Source organism: Seriola lalandi, unplaced genomic scaffold, assembly GCF_002814215.2.
Source record: "Seriola lalandi dorsalis isolate HSWRI2012SDOR001 ecotype SW California unplaced genomic scaffold, Sedor1 jcf7180002054887, whole genome shotgun sequence".
Lineage (NCBI taxonomy): Eukaryota > Metazoa > Chordata > Actinopteri > Carangiformes > Carangidae > Seriola > Seriola lalandi.
In genome coordinates this window covers 749,870-758,699 of record NW_019525439.1, presented here as the reverse complement: position 1 = coordinate 758,699, position 8,830 = coordinate 749,870, and the positions used below count along the sequence as shown (strand labels likewise).

At 41.0% G+C, this 8,830-nt stretch overlaps 1 protein-coding gene across 1 annotated transcript; it reads left to right on the top strand.

Moving 5' to 3' along the window:
* The first annotated feature begins 558 nt into the window (after nucleotides 1–558).
* Nucleotides 559–8,759, top strand: ift27 (intraflagellar transport 27 homolog (Chlamydomonas)). Its single transcript, XM_023429067.2, has 7 exons — nucleotides 559–734; nucleotides 1,225–1,304; nucleotides 6,509–6,568; nucleotides 6,969–7,028; nucleotides 7,251–7,368; nucleotides 8,021–8,130; nucleotides 8,284–8,759. The coding sequence occupies exons 1-7, from the start codon at nucleotides 701–703 to the stop codon at nucleotides 8,386–8,388; spliced, it is 567 nt and encodes a 188-aa protein (XP_023284835.1). The 5' UTR covers nucleotides 559–700; the 3' UTR covers nucleotides 8,389–8,759.
* Nucleotides 8,760–8,830: the final 71 nt, after the last annotated feature.

Genomic DNA, 8,830 nt, shown 5'->3' with positions numbered 1-8,830 from the left:
AGGAGACGAGGAAAACAAGTTGATTCAACTAGAACCACTGAAGCTAAGTTATATAACTAAGATGCCCGAGGGTGCTTAGTAAAGATTTGATGTTGTTTTAAAGTGACATAATATACCCACTGTAACAATCTGATTATACATTTCAAAGCCATACAGTATAGTTAAAAAGCCACAAATATTCTAGGTCCATGTCAAAAAGAAGTTATATGTAATGCTAAAGCAAGAAATTCCGCCCTCTAGTGGTCGCGCCGGGTTTTGCTTTTGAAATACAAGGTCCTTCTTTCCATGAATTCACCTTTCAGGCAGTTCTTACTATCAAAATGTTTACCACCCTGTCCGACCAACGAGACTTCACAATTAAAACGGTTATATTTAGTTTAAAGCCGCAGTTGAAGTTTCTACTGCAAGTTTAAAGAATACGTGCCTGACAGACAATGAAAAGGGGGGGAAAAAAACATTAAACACTCTTTTTACGTCCTCACAACCAGCCAATGAAAGCCCAGCTGCGCGCTGTACGTGCTCGTTGGCTGGACCAATGAAACACCTCCGTGGCTGGTTGCTAGGAGACGCGTTGTGTCCATGTTGCCGAGGCACAATGAAGAAGATATTTAGATGCAGCTAAACCAGTAAATAGCACTTATTTAGCATCATTTACGAAACAAGAGAGTTTACTTACAGTGTCTGGAGGTTATCCACTGTAATGGTGAAGCTGAGGGCGAGATGTCTGCTTGCCGGTAAGGTTTTATGAACTTAGTCCATCCTTCTGCTACGTAAGGCTATCGGTACGAGGGCTAAAGCTAACCAATCTGCTGCTAAACCCACCGAGGTCATTTCAACTTAAAGACCACAGAGATAAACAAATAGTCCTCTGAATAATACTCTCCTAAACATGCAAACTTGTTGTTTATCTGTGTAGGTATCGCCAATTTACTGTCTCTCCTTTCTTCAGTGGCACGTACAACACTTTAGATGTTGTGATTCTGGTTGTAGATATTTGACACCAAACAGATGCTGGTAAACATGGCTGTGTTTGCCCAATAATTTAGCAATACTAGCACTAAACATTAGCAATACCAACGCTGACAAATAAAGGAATAAATCTATACATTCAGAAAAGATTAGAAATTATGAACCAAACTGTAAACACACACAGATTATGAAGTTATCTCTTTCTGTTTCTATCCCTCTGTGTGTGTGTGTGTGTGTGTGTGTGTGTGTGTGTAGGAGATGCAGCAGTGGGGAAAAGTGCCCTTTCTCATATGTTCCACAGTGACGGTACTCTCTTCCAGAAGAACTACAGCATGGTGAGGCTTACACATATCAATAAAAGATCCCTGGTGTGTTCCCCATGCAAGGGCCTGCAGTTCCAAGTACACTGTTTTGTATGTGGAACAGCTAGAGCACCACAGTCCCACTCCTTGTAATAATAAGGATATACTGTTTATATTCACATCACACATTCATAACAGAGGAATTGGGTTGTAAAACAGCTGGTTGAGGGATTTAGGGATTGGGCTGTGCTCTGTTGCACAGACTAGCCACAGGCTTATAGTTTTACATTCAGGTAGGGTAACTGATGTTTTCAACTTAGTATGAAGGAGCAACTCATGAAGTTGAATTCTGGATCATTGCCAGCCCAGAATAGACAGCAGTATGTTGGGAATACTCTGATCCATGTACTATGAAGTGCTGCAGTATTTATCCAGTATTCAGCTGTTCAGTCCTGCCTGAGATTACAGAATCAAGTTAATCAGAAAATTATGCTGGTTTAGTCTGCATGCTTTTACCCAGTCGGTATTCAGAATTTCATTTACAGGAGACCGCCCCGAGTGCTCAGACCTGTAGAGATCTTCTCAGTTCCATACATGTTTATAGATATAGATAGCGCAGTTAAGCAGTAATAAAGTAGTTGTGGAGCAAGGTTGAACAGTTAATCATTTATAGTCACATATTTGAAATGCACTGAATCAATAATATAATAATATAATCTGATTTTGTTTAAGGTGTTTGCCTGAGGTCAAGACTTTTACTTTACCCAAAATGTAATTATGCATCGGCTGTAAATCATCAAGACTTATGATCATATTGCATACTGTATGTAGTTTCTTTAGTGGAACTCTTTGTAAGCTTTTCAAGGACCTGCAGAGGTCTCTTAAATCTACCACAGGAATCACTGAAGTGCAAGACAGCATAATGTACCAATTAATGCTGATGCAGAGTAGGCTAATCTACATTATTTATGCTAATCTGCATGAGGGAGGGAACCATGTCATTAACCTCACTCTGTGATATATGGGGTCATGGCTGCTCACTGATTCCTTCTGTCAATGTTTCAAGGGCTGCAGACTAAATGCATGCACCGCACATGCAAGTGAATGCATTCACTCCTGAGAATCAATATATGCACTTGAGCAGCTTGCACACTTTCATTTGTTTGTTACATTTACTGAGTTTACTATTAAGCCTTGCAAATGGTAAGGGTACAGAAGAACAGGTTGGTGAGTAAAATACTGGACAAAAGCCAAGTGTGTGTGTGTGTGTGTGTGTGTGTGTGTGTGTGTTTGTGTTTGTTCAGCTCTCGCTGTGTCAGCAGTATTGGGGGTTCTGAGGTGACAGGAACGTCGATAATTAATACAGCAGGATTCTGGAAAGCCACCAGAACAGGTACTTAACAAGCGCACAACAACAGTGCTCAGTTCCTCCATACTGCCTAAACCTAAACCTGTACCCACTTTGCCCGCTTGTTTGTGATGCTGTGCATGTCTGTTCATGTTGGACTAGTGGAGTATTAGCAAAGTAGAAAGGCGCTGCAATAGTGCTGCATTTCTAATTTGCACTGGCTTAGTATATGTGCTTGCTGAAGTCAAGCCAAGCCTTAACACATCTGTATTACTGCATAAAAAGAACATGAACAACACACAGTATGACACTGTGTAAAAAAAAAATAAAAAAAATAATAGAAAGATCAATGCAATTTAAAAATGGGAAAATGACATAGTCACATAGTCAAAGACATGTCACATTGAAAGTAAGTGGGGAGAGATGCAGGTTGGCATGTCCACCTGTAGATCAAGGCCCTGTGTCCACCACACACAGCTTTATTAACTGGATGCACCGAGAGAAATGCCCATGGGAAAGTGCTGGTCATGGACTCTGCTGTTGCTATGCAACTGTTAAAACACCTATTTGAAGCCAGTTGCTTGCTTTATATTAGTTGAAATATTTTTAACTTACTGTTCACTTGACGCCAAGTGCTTCATTTAAGAGGAGTTCCACTTTTAAAAACTCTGAAGCTGTTCACTGTAAATTTTTGATCCAGAAGTTACTATGTATATTATGTGTCTTTATTTAGATCAGTTTACATTACAGTAGTGATAGTAGCAGTAGCAAAAAGCAAGAAAGTCATGTTTTTTTCCAGTTGAGAACAGTTATTTTTAGTGTAAAAGTGCAACCTTAGAAACATGCAGAAAGCTCTAGAAATGCCTCAGCAACTACTGGACAGATTCACATTGAAGTTTAGTATGGACATGTATAGTCCTGAAAGGAGGGTGAACCCTTTCCATGTTGAACCCTCCATGAGGTTTCATCTGGTGCCATCCTCAGGCTAAAATGTTCAAATGTAATGGTAATCCACAGATTACCATTAAATTTGTTGAGTACATTCATTCATTCATTCATTCATTTAAAAGAGGCAAACTCTTTTGATTTTGAGTCCAATGGCTTTAGGACAAGCTTTGATTAGGCTCTAAGAACAGCAAAATTGTCTTTATGTTGTTTATACCAATTCTGCACCACTATGAACACATCACATTACACTCATGACTGCAAGGTGCAGTGCTGGTAGCAGTTTTAAGCAGCATTAAATGTATCAGGTTGGATTTTCCCTGTAAGATTTCACTGCAGACGGAAACAGGGAACAACGTGTCCTTACCATTGTGACTAATGTGAAACAGAAACTAGTGGTGTGCAGAGTTACTCCTTGTGTAGACACCTAAGTCATCCCTGATGTTCTTCAACTTTTGATTTTGAAGGGTAGCCGAGGCTGTCGGCCATTCTGCTCACGTCCCCCTTTGAAAATGTCAGACGGCCCGTTAGCAATATTCCAAGCTTATTTGTTACTAATAGGCCCTCATTGACATTCCAGCGAGAGGCTTCCTATGCATCACACCAGCTCATTAGACCGCTCCGAAGTGGGACCGCCGCAGCATCTGTGTATGTATGTGTGTGTGTGTGTGTGTGTGTGTGTGTGTGTGTGTGTGTGTGTGTGTGTGTGTGTGTGTATAGCACTGGATTCTTGTTATGAACTGTTTCTGTGTAAGAAACTGGTAAATGTTGGTCTGAAGTGTGTGTGTATGTGTGCATTTGTAATTCACAGAGGCAGTGAGTGTGAAAAGTATGTGTGTGTTTTCAGGGTTTTAGTCTCTGGCATTTGACACGCTCGGTTAAGTGAGAGCGCAGGAGATCAGATCAATTTAGAGTTTGGTGCTGATGTGAAGAAACCTCGACTTGCTTCTTCAAGGTCACCACTGATCTCATACCACCGGATGCATAGTGGCAAAAGGCAGCCGGCAACCATCCCGTCCACTTAGGACCGCTTTAGATCTCGCTGCTTGTGAAGAAGGTGCATCTGTGACAAGACCAGATTCATTATATCCTCCTTACACTCTCCTGCCTGCATTCTATCTCCTCTATTTGCCCTTTATTAATTCTTAAAAAATCTCAACTACTTGCTGTTTGCCTGCGACTTCTTTATTTTCTTTTATATCAAGACAAACTACTCTTTCACAAATGGCCACTGGGGCTGATTCCAGAACAAATCTGCCATCTTCACTATACAACATAAAAAAAAACAAAAAAACAAGAACAGCATCTCTGGTCATTTTAATCACCCACAGGAGACTACAGCTGCTTGTGTGGATGACATTCAACATATGAGAAAGTCTTCTACTAAAGGGGCTGCAATCAATATTTTTTTATATAAACAACTGATCACATGATTAGTTGCATGTGAAAGGGGTTGCTTGTAGCGTCAAATCCACAGAGAGTTATCACCTGACTCTGCAGTTCCTCTCAGCTCTATGCAGCTCACTCTCACCGCTCTCATCAGCAAGCAGCTGCTTTCATTTATAAACCTGCTTTATGCTACCTGCCCAGCACCAAAGTTAACACACAAAGTTAGCAACTGCCTGGTGAACATGGCGGAGCATTTGGCAGCTAAATAGTCAAATGTTTGTCCAGAAAGGGAGAGAATATTTGACTAACATTTGCCAGATGGATGCAAACAGAATTTCAAAAACAATACTCAGCTCTGTTGACAGGTTTATCTAATCATTTTCACCATCAACTACTGGTGTCCTGTCTCCACCCTCTTAATCTCTACTGAAAAGTTCTACTTGTCAACTGCTTATGTGTCCAAGCTATGGGGTGTTTTTGTATCAGACACTTTAACCAAAGCTAAAAATCATTACTGTCTCCCAGCTGGCCAGTGTTTCACCTCTCAGAATTACAGAAAGGGAAGCGGCCTGACAAAATTACCAGAGACTTACCAACCACAGCCAAACTACCAGCAACCCTGTGTAAATGTAAACCTCCACCTTTAGATTTAACTACTAAGACTCACAGTATGTCTTAATTGTTTCCACTGACGGACTCAAGGGGGGCTTGTATCATTCTTAGTCTTAAACGGAGCTGATAGTCCCCCTCCCTTAAGGCATTCATCTTTATTGAGACATTAAGAATAATAAGATCCAGAGTAATGGAGACACAGGAGAGAGGGTTTGGTCAGGATTTGAACATCAGGACAGAGAATTTGCTTTCAAGCTGAGCCAAGCTGCTAATTAGCAACACTTATGTTTTGACATTAACAATAAATCACACCAGACAGTTTGTTGTGTTACGCTGTGTAGTGGCAACTCTGTGACAACCAGATTTCTCTTCTCTTCTCTTCTCTTCTCTTCTCTTCTCTTCTCTTCTCTTTTCTTCTCTTCTCTTCTCTTCTCTTCTCTTTTCTTCTCTTCTCTTCTCTTCTCTTCTCTTCTCTTCTCTTTTCTTCTCTTCTCTTCTCTTTTCTCTTTCTCTTCTCTTCTCTTCTTTTCTCTTCTCTCTCTTCTCTTCTCTTCTCTTTTCTTCTCTTCTTTTCTCTTCTCTTTTCTTCTCTTCTCTTCTCTTCTCTTCTCTTCTCTTCTCTTCTCTTCTCTTCTCTTCATCACAAAAGCCACAGTAGAAAGACTGTTGGAGCTGTTAAGTCTATTTAGACAGGTATGGCCATAATGTGATTTCACCAACTGCATCCTGGGAATAAAGTTAAATAAACAAAAAAAAAATCTCACATAAGAAAATGTTGCTGAAAAAACAGGATAGACATTCAGACATAAAAAAACATCAACTGACAGATTGTTTATTTTAGAAGCACATGGAAAAGGCATCGCCTCAAGCTCCATGAAGGTCTTTTAGCTTTACATTACATAACAGAATCCTAATTAACATCTTGGTTGTGTTTGTTCGTCAGACAACTGGAGTGGAGCTGCTGATGAAATGTGTCAACATCCCAGAGACCAATGACAGCGTGGTGAGTCCAGCCATTCTCCGTCCTCCATCCTGTCTCCACCTCACTGCTTATAGCATTACCAGCAGCCATGTTGAGTGCAGGCTGAATTATGTTGAATGTCGCTTGCCTGCAGATACTTTGTAAGGCAACCAACCATTTTAAGCTTCTTTATTGTTCTAAAATTCACTATAACACGTGGGTGGTGAGTGTTGGAGTCCATCACTCAGTGTGGAAGACGTTTTCCCAGACATATAATATTGTTAGTTTCTCATCTGTATTCGGTAAGCAATAGGGCAGCATTGTAGGAAGAACATTAAAGGCCTTGCCAAAGAAAATAGGAAGTTTAAAAGCATGTAATTTGACTAAATCTCCATGTATAACACCTCTTCTTTTCCCTCCTTCCCTCTGCTTTCCCCTCCAGGAGCTCTACATAATAGACTCTGCAGGGAAGGAGACATTAGTGGAAGCCTGCGAGAAAATGGTGAGAGTTTCTCCATTTGCATGAAACTAGTAACAACCCACCATCCAGGGCTCCACATCCCCACGTATATAAAAGTACAAACACGGGAGAGCTACTGTTGTATTATTTATTTTGTCACAGAAGTGGAAAGAAGTTAGTTGATGTGATTTTAACTTTTTCTCATTATGAAACCCACACAACCCTTCCCACCTCATCACCACCCGTCATCCCCCTCTTCCACAGTGGGGTGAGCTGTCGCTGCTGTGCCTGGTTTTTGACCTGACCAGTGAGCAATCTTTTGCCAACTGCAGCCGCTGGATGGAGAGAGTCCGTGCCCACTGCCAAGGTCTCCAGGTTCCAGGTGACACACCCTAAAGGTCAAAGCATTTGTGGAGCATTGGCACGCTGTCAGAAATTATTCAAATATGAAGTCACTCTGAATCATTTTCATGTCTTTTGAAAAAAAGTTATATAATATCTTGGACTACAGCCTGAATGATACTGGATTTTGAGGCTGATACAGATAACGATATTTAAGACAGACAATCAGACGGCAGAATTATCCAAATTTGTTTTTTAAATATTAACAAATAATTATTTTTATAAAGATTCTTTAACGTTTTAGTGGAACATTGAGTGGGACATTTTACTGTTGAACATGGTATAATGGAGACACTATTTCAAATGATCTCAAACATATTTTTTAAACCAATCTATGGCTGATAATGACAACATTGGTGGAACAGAAACATAAACTATATATGGACTATTGTGCATTTTTAGAGGAGGAGGCCATCCAGGTCATGGCCGTAAGTGATGCATAGGTTGTCCAATTTTAACCTTCTTGGTGTATTATCAAGTGCAATAGCAATGTTTATATTGTGGCCATGTACTGTAAATATCTTGCTTTATACTTACATAATAGTGCAGATATTTTTCAGGTAGATGTTCACTTTTGCTTGAGTGACTTAAGCTTGTTTTTAAGTGAACAAGTGCATTTGTGTGTGTTTCAGGTGTGCTGGTGGGCAACAAGTCAGACCTGTCTGCCAGAAGGGAGGTACAGGCATCCGTGGCCCAGGAATGGGCCCAGAGCCAGGGGTTGGAGTACCACGAGACATCAGCCGTGAGTGTAGTTCAGTGTACAACACACTATATTGCACCCTTACTTGGCTCGGTGGGGAGATAGTGGACATTCACTAAAATACCATGACACCTGTTTTTGTGTATGAGAACAAAACAGTGACATTTGACAGCATTATTCACTGTGTGTCCGCAGAGGGAAATGGAGAACTGCGACGCACCGCTCCTCAGTTTAGCCCGGGCCTTCCACTCTCTGTATCAAGAACGCCGGGAGACCATCCAGAACCTAAGTCCAGGCTAGACCCATTCCCGCCGTGGGGTTTACTTTCACAGTCATGGTCAGGTCAAAACCACGATGAGACTCCAGCTCAATGTGGAGGGAAGTGTGTCCCTCTTCTCCTCTCCTCTGCATAGATATCTGCCACTGATTTCAGGTGGGACGAAGGTTTAAAATTACAGTTATTTATTATCTCCTCCCCTCCCCTTTTTAATGTATTCTCTTTATCTCAATGTCACTTTGATCTTGGCCTCATCTTCCTTTTGTGCTTCTTTCCTCATCTCTTTTCTCTCTGCCTCACTTTCTCTGTCTCTCTGCCTTTATCAGTTTCTCCCTGGTTTGTTTCTTTTTTAAAACTTGTCCTTCTCACTTTCTGTCTCGTCCCTCTCTTTCTCTCTCTCTCTCTCTCTCTCTCTCTCTCTCCTGTTGTGTTCACTCCCCAGCTGCAGCCCGCTCACATCATTTC

Bases quoted from the DNA above. Each gene is read 5' to 3' on its own strand.
- ift27 (XM_023429067.2), top strand. From the start codon at position 701: ATGGTGAAGCTGAGGGCGAGATGTCTGCTTGCCG. The intron at 735-1,224 runs GTAAGGTTTTAT...GTGTGTGTGTAG, and splicing joins GGCGAGATGTCTGCTTGCCG to GAGATGCAGCAGTGGGGAAA. The intron at 7,029-7,250 runs GTGAGAGTTTCT...CCTCTTCCACAG, and splicing joins TGGAAGCCTGCGAGAAAATG to TGGGGTGAGCTGTCGCTGCT.